Genomic DNA, 20,593 nt, shown 5'->3' on the forward strand with positions numbered 1-20,593 from the left:
AGTAGGCCTAATCTGTCTCTGTCTTCAGCCTGAGTCCTGACACTAGTCCTATTAAAAATAAGTTATCCTATCATAAATAAGAACACATCATATTATGCTTCAGAGCAACCAATCTCTCTGATTTTTCTACGTTTTAAAAATGCTAGCTTTATTTATCTGCCCCGTCATTTTTAAATACACAACACTTGTTTACTTATCACTTTGACTCATGGCTTTATTTGATAAAAAGAACATTTCTGGCAATCTGAGCTAGGAAGGTCATGCTTTTTGACACCAAAGATATTAAAGTACAACTTGTAAACAGATGGGATGGCTCATTTCCAGCAGTTGGATTGGAAGAGGTGGGGGTTCTTGGCAGAATATACTAACGCGCTCCATGTTCACCTTCAATGAATGTTTTATACCCTACAATAGGCCTCCAAATGCTACTTTTACTTGCATTTACACTTTTGACATTTATTCTAAATGTGTTCATTTGATGAAGTACTTCTACTTGAGCATTGTAAGATAAAAATTTGCATTAGTGGTACAGAGTGGAATCCTGTTGTAACCTGATACTAAGATAAGTAAGCTTGTTCTTCCTCAGCTGTGCCTCCTGTCATAATGGAGCGTAAACTTAACGTTCCTTATGACATGGGGACTAGTTGTGGTGACAATAGCTGGGGGGTCATATCTTAATTCCTTTCTGCAAGTCTAGCACGTTTGTCTTAAATGTTGTCATCTACAGTAGTGTGTGTATGTGCTGGATATTGAGAGTAGATAGGTCTACTATCTACATAAGTGGTTCCCAAACTTTTTAGCTCACGACCCAAAAGAGAAAAGTTTGCCTGGGACCCAAACTAGTGATAACAGCAGACCTACAAGCTCACAACGGGTCGTGCTGCATTATGAGCTTGTAGAGCTGCTACTTTCACTACTTCTTATACATGTTTTTTCTAATGTATGGAATTTCATTGATTTTATTTATTTATTCATGAACTGACTTATACAAAATGCCTTTGAAAAGTATTTTGTATTCATGACAAATGAATTAATAATTAAGAACAAAATAGTTTGCGACCCACAAATGGGTCCAGAACCCATTGTTTGGGATAACGGTGTGCTACATAAACCAGGGGTTCTCAAACCTTTTTAGGCTGTGACCCCATAAATAAACATATATGAACTGGGGACCCCCACCCTGACAAGCACTTGGAATTGTAGGTATTACATTTAATGTGACTCGGTTCTACAGATAAATATTGTGAAAATAGCAGATCTACATGCACACAATGCCTCGCAGTGCTAGGCGTTGTGAGCATTTCAGATCTGCTATTTTCACAATGTTCGCCTCTTGCTTACTTAATATTTGACCGTTTGGTATTAATTGGTTTGAAAATCCTTAAATGGTCACTTTATAAATGTGCGGATACCCTGTATACACTTATGTTGGTTTGTTTACTGTTGAGAGAGATTTTTCTTTTTTTTTACATTAAGCTAGTCATCTGGGGACCCCACTTGGGGTCCCGACCCCAAGTTTGAGAACCACTGACATAAACCATTCTAAGCCCACAAATATGCTGTTATTTCCTGTGTACCACATATATTTTGTTCTTCCATCCCTCTTCAACGCGAGACAGGAAGAGGCACGCGCCCTCTCTTGGAGGAAACGTTGGTCTGAATCTTCTGAACTCAAGTACCTATTGTCACCCACTCATGAACCCATGTATCTACAGTATATTGTCACAAGCTTTGTATTCTACTCTCAGACCAGGGGTCATCAATATGTCCGCACACTGACAAATGAGTCCGTAGCAAAGACTTCTTGGCCTTGTCTGTGGCCCACACCATTATAATGTTCTTGTTTTGATCATACTGAATGTCAAGTCTCCAGGTTTTCTTCAGAATATGTATGACACTGATTTACCATGACACCATGCACTATATGCTAGCATAGCCTGTCATATTAGGAGAACACTAGTACTAGTGGTTCTCAAATGTTTTATTTGCCATCATTGTTCTGTTCGATTATTAACTGGGTTCTCGTCTCCTCTCATCCACATCATCTTCATCAGACTCAAGAGATGGATAGAATTAATTTACATCAATACCCATCATCATACATATTTTAACAAATGTTTGAGCATGTAAACATTGTCAACTTCCTAACAAAACTGTCAATGCCTCTAGTATTACCGCATTATAAATACAAGTCAGGGGAAATTCAACAAAAAAAATCTTTAATGGAGGTGATATCATGCACAAAATCAGACATGTCAAAGTGTTGAAATAATCCTTAAGGAATGACTAGTTAAAATAATTTCTCTGGGAGCAGTGTTGAAATCCATTTTAAAAATTGATTGATCTTTACATTTATCTCAAGTCCTAATAAAAACCATGAACACTATAGCCAAATGCTGTCTGAGACAATGTCCCATTTAAGTAACATGTTACTTAATATGGTCAACTTACAACCAGTCCATTTTGTTGGAAGTCTTAACATCCTAGCACCTACAGACTTTAGTTTTACAAACTAATCACATTGATTATTCACTGTTACTGTGCTCTTGTTAATTGCAGTGTTTTCATTTTTTTACGTTGCTGATTGGGATAACGATACTAGAACATGTTCTTACTATAGTCCATAGGTTATAAACTTCACTGTTGTTGAGCAATAGCAGGCTGTGGTTCTAAATCTAAACAAGGTACAAAATGAGTTGCAGCCTAGTGTTAACTATATTGCTCCTGTATTTGTTTGGTGTTTTTGTTTACATCTATACAGTATAATGAGGCAAAAAAAAGAAGGAAAATGATCAGTGAACAGCTGTAGGTCAATATGGATAGGTTCAGAGAGAGGGTACAAATGATATATCCAAATAATAAAATTAATGGCAACAAAACTGAATATGCAAACAATCCTGTTTAAACAAAAAGAAAAAAGAAGGAAAGAAAATCAAGGTTGTGGCTCCCGAACCAGTACCTCATTTTTACAAGGTCATGAAATCTCATTGGCAAAACCCTAACCCATATCCTTACCCTGACTTTAACCATACCAAACCCATATCTTAACCATCTCCAACCTATAGCCTCAAAGTACAATATACCTAAACTTAACCATCGATAACATAATGCCACATCTATAGTTAAGGTAAACTAAAACAATACCACAAGTTCTGGCTGGAGTTCTAGGATACTTGAAAGTTCAGGAGCCACTTCCCCCCAAAAAACATTAAAGCCCTACCACGCAATTCTCTTTTAAATAAAGTAAAATACTGTCTGAAGAAAATGGACATAAAGCGTTATCAGGACTCATACAATATTTATCCCACTCTTTTAATAAGACTGTACATTTGTGCATTTCATAACTGAGTTCAACAAGGTACTTTTCTTGAAGTCAAACATAATTTGTGACAATGTGTGTTTTGTCATACAAAAAAGGAAGAGGGAAAAAAAAGCGTATACACCTCACATGTAGAGAAAAAAAAGCTTTTCTCCTATTTGAACAGCAATGAAAACAAGTTTTAAGGCGAGACGTTGAACACGGAAATCCAAAGGTTGAGTGTTGACCTGGGATGATCTTTGTTCAGTTCTGGAGCTCGTTGGCGTTTACCAGTTCCATCAATACTCATCAAGAAGACTAGTGTTTTTACCCCCATCTCCCTCTCCCCTCCATTGGCACTGTCTCAGGCATCTTACGCTGGTACGGCGGGATTCCATGATGTCACGTCCACGCGTCCTGAGTCATCTGGGAGTCGCCATGTCCTCCTATAGTTCTTATGCTGGCAGGCTCAGCTTTTTGCCCTTTAGGACTGATCCAGGGATCATGCAAAGGTTGGAAACACAGTAAATGTGATTAAAGCTGAATTTATATCCCAATCGCACGACGCAGCACACTGTTAACTCGGAAATCTGATATTTTTGGGCAAGTAACACTGTTGTACAACCAAGTGTAAATTAGGCATAACACTGCTCATCACTATAACTGTGAGTGTGTGGGTATTTGTATGTACAGTATATGGGAATCGATACAGCATAACGTTACTGTAATAAAACAGAACAAGTACTAAATATATATAGATTAGATTGCTATGCCTATGATCATTAAATAATAATAATAGTTACCTGAATATTGCTATAATGTACGCTAGTATTGTTAACTCTCTGGAAATTGCTACCTCACCCAATAACTGGTCATGAGTGTATGTCCACGCCTGGTGTATGTCCAATTTTCTCAGGTGTAAACAGGTGGTACTACATTGGAACTCACAACCCCCACACCACAATGATGGAGGTAACTAGGCCTATTGCAGGCCAAATGCAATGATGGATGCAAGAAGCAGGGAAGCAACCCACCTTTTGTAACGTAAAGGTAGAAGAAGTCGCAGTAGAGGATGGTCTGGACCACACCGGCAACGATGGCAATCATGTCAAAGAAGCCCTCGAAATAGAAGCGCCAGATCCAGTTGAAGAGATAAAGGGCTCGATAGAGACCGAGGCAGAACAGGTAGTGGGTCGTGATGGTCTCTGCCTCGCCAGTCTTGCTGATCATGAAGAGTTGGGGCAGGATCGCCACAGACTCCAGGTAGATGGAGAATGTCCATAGGATCTAATGGGAGAGAGTTAGTTAGGCCTATAGGGCTGTCAGGATTACACATTTAAGTTGACGATTAACTGTCATACACAAATAATTGCGATTAATGATTTAATTGTGTTTTTATTTTTGGTATCGAACATTGGAACTTATGAATACAATTTCTGTTTGGTTTTTAGACTTCATACTCACATTTTAACATGGAAACGATTATGGTGATTATGCCAAATAATTAAGATCATCTCAAATCATTGTGATTGGGTGATTATGTTATACAGTTTAGACTGATGACAGGCAGCGGATCGGGCTTCTGCGGTTTAGACAGGTAAACAGGCAGGCTGCGATTTGGACTGGTGCGGCATTAGAGGTCGCCGTGGTTTGGACTGGTAAGGCTTCGGACACGATGATCTTAGATTACTATTTCTATGCATTTGATGTATTACCTCGTGTTTACCTTACTAGAGCACTGCTAAATGCCTAATTGTAAATTGTAAACTACACGCTCACAACACATCACACACATGACGTATTTTGAGCTACTAGTACAGGGTTCCCCAATGGGTGGCCCGCGGGGGGCTACTGTCTGGCCCACACCAACCCCAGTAATAATGGTGGTATAAGAGCAGCAACAACACTAGTATATCGTCGTTGTCGGGTGGAAATCTCGTATCTCCAAATTTGTACGTTCTTTCGCAAATCATACAAGGCCATCGTACAAAAGTAGTGAAAACAGCAGATCTACAAGCACACAACGCCTCGCGGTGTGTGCTTGTAGATCGGCTGTTTTCTTTAGTTAAAATCATTTTTCAAATGATAAATTCAAAACGAACGGTTTTGGACATACAAGATTTTCACCCGACAACGACGAAAACTGTCGCTGGAGTAGTGGGAACGCCACCGTCGCCCCCTGCAATGTTGTGGCCCTCGGCTTGGTACCCTAGACATAATTCGGCCTTTGGGGAAAACTAATTGGGGAACACTGTACTAGTAGATCTAATATTGTCAGCGAGTGACAGTGATGTTGTGCGCAATCAAGTAAACGTATAAGCATTGCATTGCGCACGCACACACTGAACCTTCATTATTCAAAACAAGCACAGCTTTATGTTTTGATAGAAGTCCCTGTCTTTTCATACTGGTAAGTTCACTGAAGAATTAATCTGACTTTTTGTCCTTGATCAAACAGAGGACCAACCTCAAGCAGAGAAAAATCATGGTTGATGAGAACAGAGAGACCCGCTACAGGAACAACCAGGAACTCAATTCTGAAGCTGTCGTGGTTGCCATCGTATGTTGCCTTGAACTTCATGTAGATCAGGTAGACTGTGGCATAAGCACAGCCGATGTAGATCACCTGATGAGGAGTAAAGGATGGAAGGCCTTCATGTTATTCATTCTACAGTGTTTACATGCTTACATATGGATATGAGTAGTACAATATGTAGAAAACAACAGTTTGATGATGTATGCCATAATACTGGAGCCAGGAATACACTGAAGTATCGACCAGATAAATAACTATCATGTAATATAGGAAACGAGACAGTAGTCTCAGCAGCCAGTGTCTCTCTGGATTCAGGGAGAGAGCAGTGTGTGATTGAGATATATTATCTATAGTAACCCTGCCCCAAAGGACAAATGGCCGGCTCGGAGTCGGACATTAGTCCTTGAAATGACAGAGAATCTCATCTAGATACAGGGAGCGGTTAGTCAGCTCTCAGTAACTGTTTAGGTACCATAAAACATACGGAATATCACTATTATACCACTGTGTACCGCCAACAGAAAGTTTACCAAAAATGGAATACATGCATGTAATTTAGATAGCATTTATTATGTGTTTGCTTTGATGTATTGATGTTGATGTACTGATGTACCGACCTTGCTTATTTTAAATCGCTCTGGATTAAGAGCGTCTGCTAAATGCCTAATTTGTAAATTGAATAATAATAATAATAATATGTATTATATATGTTTTATTATTACGTTTTCTCTTATGGGAGTATGGCACAAAATACTTTCAGATGTTATCCGCAGGCCAAAACAAATCAATATGGGGATCCTATGCCATTAAAATGTTTGAGAACCACAGCTATGACCAGCTTTGACTCCAGGACATTGACATCACAGTGTGTTCAATCACAGTAATGGGGACAAGTTTGCAGTACTTTTTCATTGGTCAAGAAGACTAAGAGTTGAGATGCAGCACATCCTTTACCTTCATGCTTGTGTTGTACAGAGAGATGAAGGAGGTGAGGAGATCCAGGTAGCGAGTGGTGAAGACCAAAGCAAACAGGATCTGGCTTTTTCCAGAGATACCTGGAACAGAGAAATATACATTTTCAAATGAGACGGTGGGATTAGCTTCTAAAAAAAACAGCAGTTAGATAGACAAACCTTTATTGATCCCCAACACTGGTATCTCATTTGATCACAGACTAAGACCAATTATTTCTCTCCTCAATCATGTCTCCTCCTTACTGACCCTTGTTGGAAGGTGCAAATGAATATTCCCAAGACGCTCTGCAATCTCCATATTCTCCCTCAACAAACAGGTTTGTGTGGAGTATGTCAGTATGGTATTATGTTGGTACTAGTTTGTTTGTACTCCAATTGTTTAAACAGATGTTGAATGAGTATGGCAGTCTGTCGGGGGATTAGCCTATTCGTTAAACCACCTTATCACAGCAGAGTCAAACATTTTACGCTAAACTCGCTACTGTGATGGTCCATCACATATAGCATCACAAATCACAAGTATAGACCTTAGAGCTGGCATATAGCCGTGTTATTACTGCTGTACATGGGGCTTGATGCATATTAGCTTTGATGGAAAGAGCAGATGCCAGTGTGCTCTTGCAGAAGTCTATTTACATGCTCTGACAAGCCAGCAAATGCCTTTATCTGGCACTGCAGCAGAAATTCATATTGGACATTCGGACTTTGCACTACAACTAACTGCATGTTCAGAATAGAATCGGACGAACATAAAGGACAAGATAAGAGCCCTGAGATCATGACTGATGTTGACCTCCAGTGGTGTGTTTTAGTTTTATACAATGGAATTCATCAGGCACGACTTCAGGCACATTCTTGACCTCAGAGATCTCGAAAGTGTGATGATGTGCGTGAAGCCATTTTTATTTCAGCTCTACTAAACAGAAACATTTGAAAGAGATACAGATATGTTAACGGGGCATTACTGTGAGTGTATGCATAAATATTTATGAAATGAGCTTTAGCTACTTCCCTAGCACTTTCTAGAACGCCACGTCAGAGGCCAGACCCAACAAGTCAAACAGACGAAATGAACGGAGTGCCGATATGAGGAGTGAGTGATGATGTCAGACAGTTAAGTTAAAGTATAACATTAGTGCTTTAATTAATACGTCATCATCATCTGGTTATTAACACGGTGTCACAACTGTTACTACTGTCATGTATTCTCGCAGCGCTCACATTGGCCACCGGTTCGCATGAACGAATGAATGAACGGAGGAAAGAACGTACGAACGATTGCTAAAAATCTCAGTCAGTCAAACTAGCTACGATGCTAACTATAGCTGTATGGGTTTTAAAAGATCCCACGCCACGTTAACACACACACACCACAGTCCACATAACTTATAACAGCTACAGGGCTATGATGACGCCTCGTATATAATAGAGCTAATAATAACCTAAATGATCTTTACCTGCACACGACCTGCTCTTCCATATTTTGAGCAACAGGATGATGATAGCAGCGAGATGAGACAGGTCTCCAGTGAGTCTGAACACGTTCATCGTTGCGAAGCGGACAGAAACAAACAGCCGGCTTGTTGTGGATGGGGAATGAGCTGATGTCTTGGTGGGGATGAGTCTTCCAACTTCAACTTCTAGCTGTTAATGTCTTGTCCTGTTTTTTCCCCAGCAACTTTCTCTCGCAGCAGCAAGTAGCAGCAGCAGACCAGTGCGAGACATCAGATAGTAGCATCACATTGAAAATATGGCGAGTTGCAAGTCGACGTGGAAGGGGGCGTGACAGAACAAAAAGAAGGGATTCGATTGGATAAAGGTGGTGAGTGACAGGGTTGATGTAAACGCCTACAACGTGGATGGGAGGGGACAAAGTAAACATAATGTTTATTGTAATAAGTAAGTTGTAACTGTGTGATATTTTATAATATCTATGTGAGGACAAATTAAAATCTTGATCTGAACTCTCAGATTATATTTGTTGGTTTAATATGGTTTAAAGGGATATTTCACTTTCAAAAAAACTTTTGGTAATTTTATCGTCTAATCAGGCTTTTATGAACACCCTGAACAGTTTTTAATTTGCTTGATTCAATATTTAGATATTTGATGTAAATGTTACCAGGCCCTCCAGGCACAGGGCCTCTCTCCACACACACACACCCATTTAACTTCAAACTTCATTTTAAATCATGATAGATTCATTAAAAACACCCATTATTTTGTTTTCTGGTGACTCATACTATCCTCCTAATATGTGAGCAGGCCATGTTTTTTCAATAACTTTTTTCATTTATTAAAACAAAAATGAAGAAAGTTATGGATAAAACACGGCCTGCTCACGTATTAGGAGGGTAGTATAAGTCACCAGAAAAAAAAATAATGGGTGTTTTTATTGAATCTATCATGGTTAAAATGAAGTTTGAAGTTACAATGGGTGTGTGTGTGTGTGTGTGTGTGTGTGTGTGTGTGTGTGTGTGTGTGTGTGTGTGTGTGTGTGTGTGTAGAAAAGCCAATAAGCTGTTTCCCTGTTGAAAGTGGAATATCCCTTTTAGGGTACATGGACAGAAAGTTGTGCTTGTAATGTCTTTATGGACAATTTACAATTTCGGCTTTTAGCAGATGCTCTTAATCCAGAGGGATTTACAATAGCAAGGTTAATCAATACATCAACATCAATACATGAAATGCATCGAAATAGTAATCTAAGAAAAACGTAGGTAGACCAAGCACCTATTCAGTTAAAACTTTATAAAAAAAGTAAAACAAAGAAACAAATAAGAAATGCTATCTATTACATGTATGTTCTTTGAGGGTAGGCAAATTATGGTAAATTTTGTCTATGGGCTAAGGCGGAAGCTAGGGATTGAGTCTGTCGTTCTAAGTGCAAGGGTCGTTGTCTTGGTTTTTTTAGCGAGGATTCTGAATCTGTTGGCACCCCTGTGTTAGCTGATCTGAGTGAACAGGTGAGGTTGTAGCGTTCAATCAGGCTTTGCCATGGACCCTGCAGGAGGATAGTACCTCAGGGTACCTCGTTTTTCATCAGTTTATTATACAGTTATACCGCTCTGGTTCTTAGCAGGGGTTTTTGGAGACCACCAGGGGTCCAAATGGACCCTTACGGGGCCCTAACCCAGAGTGTACACATGGAAACAAATGGGCAAATTAACATTTTGAGTTAAATGAATACAAAGTGAAATTTACTTGGTGGATTTTACAGTGTACATTAAAGGGGTCTGAGAGATTTAAAGAAAATGGGAGTCTGTGGCGAGTGTGGCCTATAATGAATATCAAACTGGAGGATATTGAAATTAAAAAGGTTGAGACCACAGCTGTGCTGTATACATACATGTATCACTATTAGGGGTGTAACGATATAGTAACTGTATCGAAATATAGTTTTTAACTTTGTATCATTTTATTTTGTATCGTATCGAATCGGCAGTGCAAAGAATCGATTGTATCGATACTACCTACTTGTGCATTGTATTTAGCATTTTTAAGAAGACAAAATGAAAAGGAGTGGTTTAATTACACTTGTCTATCGATAAATGTGTGTAATCTCTGGGTTCATGTCAAGGTGCGGGTTTGTCAATATAAAATGTCCATGTATTTGGCAGATAATCACTGTGTTTACTTATTTATATCCATAATGATACATGTTTCCCTTAAAAACCTGCACTATCCACACCTTTCAAACAGATTTAATTTCTTTGCTAAATAGTTACTATATCGATTTTAAATCATTGAATCGAATCGTATCGTATCACCATGAATGAAGCAATATCGTCCATGTATCGTATCGTCAACCATGTATCGTGATATGTATCGAATTGCTGTTAAAATGTATCGTTACACCCCTAATCACTATGGTCTCTGACCATAGCCCAGGGGATGGAAGATTTGATATAATGTTCAGTTCATTGCCCAGCCTTTCATCATAGCATCAGGAATTACAAAGACAGAGATAACATTTTCATGTAACAAAAGTTGCTATGCAATCCGACACAAAAATAAATCTCCTGTATTCTGACAGTCCAATGTTGACAGGCCTGGTTACAATACATGTCAATGCAATCAGTCACAGTACATGTCACAGAAGCAATAAGAAGGAAGTGACTGTTTTTAGGGAAGTTCAGGATGCTGCATGACTTCCTAATTGTTGACTATAGAAAGCTCTACGCAAGGAGTCATGAGATCATTCACATTCTCTCATACTGCAATGAGCTGCTCTGTTTGGCTTCTTCTCTCACTCAGCTGCCTCCAAACAGCAGGTAAGATAGGTATCTTATATCTTATAGGCTACTGTGAGTGTGAGCTCACACCCATAGTCCAGCTATTATTACTTTTCTAATTAAAGTACCTAATTATTTATAATGTAAAGCTGGTATAGTAACATTTTGGTTAGACAATTGAACTTTGTGTTTGAGAGAAATGTGTTCATTTGTACATTAACTCAGAGTGAACACATTTTACAGTGTGAATATACTATCTCTGTTCATTAGTTCCAGGCAGGGCGCTGAACACAGAGAGGTGCCAGTCACTGGAACAGCCAGATAAGATGTGGCGGAACAGTGGACAATCTGTTTCTCTTCCTTGCAAGTTCAGTTCAGCCTGTCAAAGTGCTGGCTTTCAATACCAGTGGTTTGTTTTCAAACAACACTCCCATTATCAACTCCACTTGACTACCAGTACTACCAGTACTCCCAAGTACAGACTGGACGGAGCATCACTAAACATCAAGTCGCTTAATATCAATGAAAGTGGGATATACCAGTAAGACTCCCTAATCGGGAGATAAGCGACCGTTGGTCGCTTATCTCCATAAATAGAGCAAAAATATGTTTTTCCAAAATCTTCCTGATCCATGTTGTTGACATGAGTGTAGACATACTGTGTAGTGATTTTCGTGATTTTAGGGCAAAATCTGAATCGGCCTCATGGTGGCGCTAGAGGGCCATGTGAGAAATGAGGGGTGGGGTCTCCTCGCCGCCAAGGCGGACGAATAGGTACCGGCCCCGGCTCTCCCGGTCGCTCCTAGCCCGAGTTACGGCATTTTATGTGAGCTGCAGTGGCAGGGGGTCCTCCACTGGGGGCGCCACCACTTTTGCATCCGTTCTGGAGCACCAGGAGTGGGTGGTCCCCGGGAATGCCCCGTGAGCAGCCCCGTTGGGGTGGTCATTTGGTCATTTTTGCACATTTGGTAATTTTTTACACCTGGGGGTCCCCCAGGGACCTGGGGGTCCCCGAAACTCCGGGGGTCCTTGGAGGTTGTAGTTTGGCAGGCAAGGAGTGTGTGTGCAAAATCTGGCATGGATCGGGGCAACGGTTGCAGAGATATGAGCAGGGCAAAAGTGTGACGTGTGACGTGTGACAGAGGGAGTGACGGAGTGACGGAGGGACAGCCGGTGGAGGTTTGGATAGTGTGCAAGTAACTGCGACCTACGGTCGCAATTACTGTGTTGCTGTGCTCAATGGAAAACATGAACCAGGAGCACAGATGATAGGATCGGGCACTACTCTAACAGTGAGGGGTAAGGGAATCTATTGTGCTTCACAAAGAATGCAAAAGAAAAAACAACAGTTAAAACTGAACACAAAAAAAAAGAAAGAAAGAAGGAAAAGAACAATCATTGCATTGCATTTAATTTTAATATTTAAATAGATCAGTAGATTTCAAGCATATTAAATATAAATAACTCAGTAACAACAATGTGTAACTAAAAATAATTAAAACTTTGACAGGTAAGCTTAAATAATCATGGTCATAGACCACACCTGACATACAGTATGTACTCGCACGCACACGCATGCACTCATTTATAATTAATTCAAGTAAACAAAACATTTATTGCCAAAAAAAGGTATACGCTTCTGTAACATTTTTACTTCAAAGTAAAATCCTCAGTGTTAATTTAACTGAGTGTCAAAAGACTAGCATGAGAAAGTGTTATGTGAATGTTTTATATTTATCTAATAGTGTTCTTGTCCTTTGCTTTCAGAAGGTATGCCAATGGTAATATCCATGTCAGTATGGCTACCGTTTGCCCTCTTGACCGTCTACAGCCTTGCCGTAATCATACTTATTTTTCATAAGAAGGTAAACTACAATTTATGTTTCTTGGATGTTATATGGCTTTTTCGAGATCTGCCACTGTAATTCATATTCAAACGAGACCTTCCAAATGTGAAATTATGGAAAACAGCCAATCTACTGCATGAATAAACTTGTGGTTGAAGATAACCTGTCCTCCATATTTCAGAATGGCCATGTCATATGTAGTAGAGGGTCAGGAAGAACAGTTCCCCAGGTTTGTGGTTTTACGCTTGTTTGTAACTTTGCTTTTTACCAAACTGTGGAAAACCCACGGAAGAAAAGAAAAAAGAGGAAGATCAAGTCTCTAAAAATCACTATTAGAAATGAATATTCTTTGTGGCATGAATGACAGAATTTATTAAGTATCATTATTTCTTAAAAAAAAAACTTCAAGGTGGAGTGTTTAATAACTAATTGATAATGTCCTATTAATACAGCATGATTCAACAACCAGAATGCAGTTCCGTGCAGTGATGCAAGAGTTCAGCAGAAGGAACTTACGGCGTACCCGCCATCAAAAGGACAAGAAGAGCAAGGTGAAATGACAAGCAGGGGCGTCACAAGGGGTAGGAAAGTGGGACTGAGTTACCAGGGCCCAAGTTGGAGGGGCCCTAGTAACTTTAGCTATTGAAAAATAGCAGATATATAGATCTGCTATTTTTGAAAAGTCGTGAAAATGTGCGCAAATCTTTGAATACCGGTATATGTATTTTTTAAGTGAACATTTGTAACTCAAATTTTGCTTCTGGGGGAGTCCCTGGAACTAAATATTTTGAGATGGGGGGGGTCCTTCACATGAAAAAGTTTGAGCATCACTGACATGGAAACATAGGTTTCTTGGCACATATTTTCCCGATTTTTCAAAAATAGCAGATCTACAAGCTCGCAGCGCGGCACCAAGTGCCGCGCTGCGAGCTTGTATATCTGCTATTTTTCAATAGTTAACATTCATGGGGGGCCCGCAGTGAATCCTTGTACCCAGGGCCCAGAATTTGGTGTGACGCCCCTGATGACAAGCACAAACGTTATTACGGAATGCAGTGGTTTCCCTCTAAGAAACTTCTCTGTAGCAATGTCTGTTTACTTTCTCAGTGAACTTGCAATGTCTAAACAGTTTACCATTTTAGTATATGATAACTAATTACAACTAAATAACTTATTACAGGCAGAAGAGCCACAGTCAAACTCTCCGACTGATGACATCTATCAAAACCTGTAACTGCCAAGCAAGAATATAGGATGACATTCCTAATTCTTGGCCAATGTGTGAAGACATACAGTACGTTAAACAGGATTCAAATAAACTGAGACGTTAATGTCTTATTGTTAGATCTTCTTGTCAGACAGTTGACCAAGTTATTTTTATATGCCGTGTGTGTGTGTGTGTGTGTGTGTGTGAGAGAGAGTGTGTGTGTGTGCGTGTGCGTGTGTGTGTGTGTGTTTTCCCCAGTGTATACTAACACCATATAAATATATACACACTGTACGGTATATGTATACAGTAAATACGTAGATATGTGTGTAATATAAACGTACATGGTTTGTGTAATAAAACAGTATAAAAACATCTGGTCCCTTTATTGTAGTTAAAAAAGTATCATCACAAATGGCACATCAATTGCCATGACAGTTGAAAGGCACAATGGAAGTGCTTACAGTATTCTGTATGCACCCTAGAATAGTCCCAAAGAAAAAGAAATGGAAAACAAATTCCCTCTATATACAGTAATAGTGCAAAGTGCATCCCCCATTATACTAGCTAGACGATCAGACATCTCTGCCTACTGATGTGTGTGGTGACATTTAAATTCAATGTAAGGGTTAAACAATAACTGCTTTGCAGAACCAAAGCAAAGACTTCATGGTGGTTCTTCATACTGGGACGGTTTGGTTTTCAAATCAGCAGACATAGGTTTGTTAGCAGCTGTTCTTGCCACTTGAACTTATAATTACACAGACGTGTCAGTAGTCTGATATCTCTAATCGTTTAGCTATGTGAGACTACCATTATGCAAACGACCACACTTTAAAGTGGCAATCAGACTTTCACAATCTGTCTGCTCGTTAAGACATCTTGGTGAGTCACACTTTTACAATCAAATCATCTACAGTAGTTCAGTTAGTGCACTGATTGTGAAGAGGCAGGACAGGACGATGAGCAATTTCTCAGTAAAGAAAACTTTGGTTTTGATACCATTTCGTAAACCCTGGTAAAATATCACTTGACTGTTTTCACAAAGTGCTGTCCATCCTATCTTCGTGTTCAACACTAAACTGACAAACTCCCAACACCAAACCCAACAGAATCAGGATATCCATAAGGTTTCCTTGGAATGTTAGACTGACAGGTTGTCAAAGCTAGCCGTCCAAATACTTTGTGTCAACTGTATGACTGTTGCGTATGGAGAATGGCTTCCAGGCCAGGGCTTGTAGAACAGCAACACACATGGGCACCAGACACACCAAGTAGAACATGGCCCCATGCAGGTCTTCCAATGCACTGAGAAGAAGAATGAACAATAATATAAATGTGGACTTAATGTGGAATACATATTTGTATGTTGAATATAATTTAGAAATGCAGTGGTGTAATGCTTATTGACAGATAAACACAGATTTTATTCAATATTTAATTTCTGGTCAACTTTTTTTTTCCTATAGCTGAATAGTTTTATACTTTTTAAAATGTTCATTTATATAAATTAAACACACCCAATAATATAATTTATAAACCTTATCATGCCATGTTGCTTATTTTCAATAAATATTTCCTCCATGCTCAAATGTTTATTTTTCCAACACTAGGGGGCACAAACAGCTGCAGTCAACATCACAGGATCTATATAAATAGGCTAGGGCATGACATACTAATCCTGGATATCTGCACCCAATATTCCCAATACAATATACAGTATGTCTCCTAACTAGTTAGACCAGTTAGTTCAGACGGAAATTAAATACCTTAAAGAGGATTGGCATTGAAATGTAGTCTTTACCTTTGATTTGAATTGCTCCCTGCCTCTTTCAGCTCTTCGTAGCCAAACTGGTTGAGAATACTAACCACCAGCATTGGTGCCAGTGATTGGGCAGGTTTAGTGAAAAGTGCATTTGTTCCAAACACCATAGAAGAGAGGGGAGAACTACAGAGACAAAAGAATCATATTAAAATACTGAATTACTATTTAAATAAAATAATAATAGAAAAATAATCATATTAACTCATTGAATGCCCTTTTCAAGATGGCCGCCAAGTACCAGGATGCCACGTTCCTAAATTTCTAGTGCACGGATCAATTTTTAGTGCACGGATCGTGCACGCCCATGCACCATATATGCACCATATGTGTACTACTTTTTAACAGCTTTCAAACAAAAAATCCGCTTGGAAATCCGTTCAGGCATTCATGAGATAGAAGCCTTCAAAGTCAGACAAAACAAACACTGCCACCTTCCTAAATTTCTAGTGCACGGATCAATTTTTAATGCACGGATCGTGCACGCCCATGCCTAGATCATGCACCATATGTGTAGTACTTTTTAACAGCTTTCAAACAAAAAAATCGCTTGGAAATCCGTTCAGGCATTCATGAGATACAAGCCTTCAAAGTCAGACAAAACAGCCATTTTTGACATTTTGAAAGATGTGTTTGTTATGGGGCTAAACATGCAATTTCGCAATTGCGATCATTTTTAGATTTTTTATAAAAAAAAAAAATGTTTTTTTTTTTTTTTTTCAAAATGGCTTCCAACTCGGGAAACTCGGGCTGTGGCAGCCTGGGACTACTGTAATAACTCGGGAAACTCGGGCCTTGGCAGTCAATGAGTTAAATGACCAATGACTGCCAAATATGATCATTAATGTATTTTAAGTTTTATGTTTAAAAAGAATACTGCACACTTGCATAAAAAAGGTTTAAAAAAGGTCTAAACAAATTTAGTGCAGCCTATTGACAGTTTGTATTTTATGCTTAATTTATACTTAATTGCGTGCTGGTGTCACACACTGAAAATAGCAGATCTACAAGCTCACAAGCTACGAGCTTTTAGACAATAAGTGGCCAAACCAAACAGTATGCTCTATTTGTGTTGGATGACTATACTACACAGTGTACTGACATACCAAGGACATTATCTTTTTTTTTTTCGTTCTTTTTTTTACCTGCGCTTGTACCTCTGCAGGTCTAAGTCAATTATGTCAGCCAGAGGCAGACAGAAGAGACTGAAGGTCGCCTGAGTAATGACCCTGTATAGAGAATGCAAGGGAGAGAAGATTGATTTGTTACAACATGTGATATAAAGAAAACCTCATGGCATAGTCATTAAAGAAGACTATATACAGTACGTACACACACACACACACACACACACACACACACACACACACACACACACACACACACACACACACACACACACACACACACACACACACACACACACACACACACACAGTAATGTTTATAAACTGTAACTGTAATATGTATGACATTCAGTAGAAATGGTGTAGTCTCTTACATGTTAGCAATGAGGAAGAATGCCAGTATGTAATAGTAGTGAGGACCCAGAGCCAGCATTACCACGGCCATCCCTGCCTCCAGGTAGAAGGTTAAAAGAATCATCTTGTAGTAGCCAAGACTATGGAGAAGATTTTGGATACAGAGGACTAATATCTAGGGTTGAGAAAAGGGTTACATTATAAAGTAAGTCACAGAGATTTCCAAATGCATCCCCAATGACAAATATGTACATTTCAAATAGCACTTGAACATTTAATAATCATCAAAACAATACAGTAGGGATATGCTGCACAATACCTGTGGGCAAATGAATCCAGCTCCATACATTAAACTCTTGGCGAATGACGGCAGTGCATCGGTGGGAATTAGGTGCTCAGCATATATCATGGTGAAGTTATTACAAAAAGCCACCATGAAGACCTGGAAAAAGTTCATGACCACAAAGAGCTGGAAGTCCCTGTTGGTCAAGATTTGCTTTGACATGGACATTACGGCAGAGAAGGAGAGTGCTGATTCGTCTGAGGCCTTGTCAAAAGATCCGTCAACAGACCCAGTGGAGCCTTTGTTATCAAAGCGACTCTCACTGTGGAGGCCTGTATAGAGCATGCAGCCACAGGCCAGGATGGCTACCAGCACAGTAAACCATTGGAAGGCTGGGAAATCATCCATGTTGTTGGAGAGGAGCCCACAGAATAGCACACTGGAGGAACCAATGAGGGATGCCACCTGAGAATGAAGAATGAAAAGAGAATGCATGGGCTGGATTCAATTTAAAACACTAGATCTAAAATGTATGGAGAAGAGTCAAGGCAAGCAGAGTTAATGACATCTTTAACCACTTGAGCCCTCGCATTCCTATTCTGGGCATATTATGATAGATAACATTCAGCAAAAACAACAGGTCTACAAGTCTTACAACATGGTGCAACGCAACATTTTGTGAGCTTGCAGATTGCAAAGAGATTTGGTGTAGAGGGAAACAAGGAGTGGGCCTTATTAGACCTCTGGGGGACTATGATCAATAAAGCTACAATCCATAAGAGTTACAGTATGTCCTGCCCAGGTCTACGAAATGTCTACTGCCAAGCTAAAACAGAAAGCCTGTTTGGGCACAATGGGCAGGGGAAAATTTTTGCTTTGAGCTTCATGCAATACCTCGTCAGCCAGTAGTGCTTTATAGTCCAACCACCATACAGACTGGTTAAAATAACGTTTATTCACACAAAAGTTGTGGACTGCAGCTCTAAGTGATAAACTCAACAATAAACCCTTGCTTACTTGGTTGTACTTGATGAGCCGCAGGCGACTCTGATGGTGGCCGGAGATCTCAGCGAACAGGGCGCACTGTGCCAACAGCACGAATGTCAACAAGCCGTCGAACGCGCAGAGCGCCACCGTCAAGTGGAGGCCGCTCATCCAGTCCCCGGGGGGGTACGTCCGCCATGGGAACCAGGCCAGCAGGAAGGCCAGGGAGTAGAGGGGAGCTCCGTACAGGATGGAGAGCCGGCGCTGCGAGCAGCAGGGAACACGGGAGTTGTCTTGCAGGTAACCGAACAGCGGGTCATTCACTGCATTCCACACCATGTACACGATCTGTGAGAGGGCAAAATGACACCAGAATGTATTTCAATCAAGACATTTGTTAATTATATATAAATGGTGCATTAATATAAAGGGTAAATGGTGCAAAGGCACTTTACAATGACTGTGCATTAGATTCACCCATTCACACGCACAAACACAAATGGCGGAGAAAACCATGCAAGGCACCGACCTGCTCATCGGGTGCAATACTGCAATTAGGGGTTCAGTGTCTTGCTCAAGGACACTTCGACACAAACTCAGAACCCTCTACCCCTGAGCCACTGTCACCCCCATATATACCTGTATGTACATTGAGTTGAACTTGCGTGCGTGCGCGCGTGCGTGCGTGCGTGTGTGCGCGTGTGTGTGCGCGCGCGTGCGTGCGTGTGATCACACTCACTTGTGACTGGTGAAATGCCCCCTCTGATATCTTGTACTTATTGAGGAAGAGTTTGACATAATAGAAGCTGAAGATACTGTTCATCATGCCAGCTCCAAGCGTGGTCATGGAGTAGGACACAGCTGCAGGGTGGATTCCAAAGTTCACCAGGCGACGTTGGATTCCCCCTCCGTAGGTGCGTGCACCTGAGGCTGGTTTCTCCACGGTCATGTTTGGTGGTCCAATTCACGCCAACAGGTTACACCAAGTTATGTAGGCTACTGGAAGATTTTTAACACCAAGCTTAAATCAGTGGAAACAGATAGAAGTAAGTAGACAGTAGTAGTGAAATACAGTGGTGTGCATTTAGCAGACTCTCTTGATCCAGAGCGACTCAATACATCAACATCAATACAAAGTCAATATTGTACTTTTTACTCCACTACATTTATTTGAGAACTTCTAGTTACTTTGCAGATATAAATTAGAATATTATAAAACATACATAAACCACTTTAGCCCTTTATACCTAGGCATTTTGTACTTTCGTACTTTAAGTACATTTTGAATTCCCGGATTTGACTAGTCTGTTGCAGCATTGATACTTTTACTTGAGTAAAAGAATGGGAATACTTTTTCCACCACTATAGTGAAATAGAAGTACCAAAATGTAAGTAGGCTATATGCATAGGCCCATTATCCCTAGAATGTCTGTGATCTTAATAATATTTCAAATATTAGACAAAGTCTTATACTTATGTAAGATCACAGACATTCCAGGGATAATTGTACATCAACACAACAACAGTCGCGTACTTCCAGCTGTTGCATCTTCCGCGTCGGTTCATTTCGCACATTAATTTGCACGTAAATGACAATAGCATAACCACATAAGACCTCGACGACTGCTGTCACAAATCAGGTTTTAAATGTGTAATAACTTACAATAATCCCGGTCTGACATCAATTAAATGCAGCGCCGCGTCCAGTCAAACTCCATTCCTCTGTATGCGGAAATAGGCGGGGCTACTGTAGACATGACATAAACATTGGTCAATTGGATCAGTTAACTTTGCCAGGTTACATATCCGCTCATCAGCGGATACGGAATAGACCTGTGTGCGTTCACGTATGTGTGAGTGTGGAAATGAACGGATACAGCTGTGGAGAAGGGCGGGTCCTAGACCGGATGCCACTGGTTGAACGTG

At 40.1% G+C, this 20,593-nt stretch overlaps 2 protein-coding genes across 3 annotated transcripts; both read right to left on the minus strand.

Moving 5' to 3' along the window:
* Positions 1–2,230: 2,230 nt before the first annotated feature.
* Positions 2,231–8,530, minus strand: LOC308283867 (ER lumen protein-retaining receptor 2-like). The gene is made up of 5 exons (XM_080724373.1): positions 8,266–8,530; positions 6,789–6,889; positions 5,766–5,924; positions 4,333–4,585; positions 2,231–3,788 (listed from the first exon to the last, which is right to left on the minus strand). Exons 1-5 carry the CDS (start codon positions 8,354–8,356, stop codon positions 3,754–3,756), a joined length of 639 nt encoding a protein of 212 aa, XP_080580499.1. The 5' UTR covers positions 8,357–8,530; the 3' UTR covers positions 2,231–3,753.
* Positions 8,531–14,500: 5,970 nt separating this feature from the next.
* Positions 14,501–20,384, minus strand: mfsd13al (major facilitator superfamily domain containing 13a-like). 2 transcript variants are annotated; one of them, XM_080723924.1, is made up of 8 exons: positions 20,331–20,384; positions 19,407–19,666; positions 18,701–19,015; positions 17,720–18,148; positions 17,421–17,575; positions 17,065–17,148; positions 15,902–16,045; positions 14,501–15,405 (listed from the first exon to the last, which is right to left on the minus strand). In XM_080723924.1, exons 2-8 carry the CDS (start codon positions 19,614–19,616, stop codon positions 15,264–15,266), a joined length of 1,479 nt encoding a protein of 492 aa, XP_080580050.1. In that variant the 5' UTR covers positions 19,617–19,666; positions 20,331–20,384; the 3' UTR covers positions 14,501–15,263. The 2 variants fall into 2 exon arrangements, with proteins under 2 accessions (XP_080580050.1, XP_080580049.1); XM_080723923.1 differs by having other exon boundaries at positions 19,407–19,688; positions 20,331–20,374.
* Between the last annotated feature and the right edge of the window lie 209 nt (positions 20,385–20,593).

Source organism: Nannobrachium achirus (genome assembly GCF_963921795.1).
Source record: "Nannobrachium achirus genome assembly, chromosome: 4".
Classification (NCBI taxonomy): Eukaryota; Metazoa; Chordata; class Actinopteri; order Myctophiformes; family Myctophidae; genus Nannobrachium; species Nannobrachium achirus.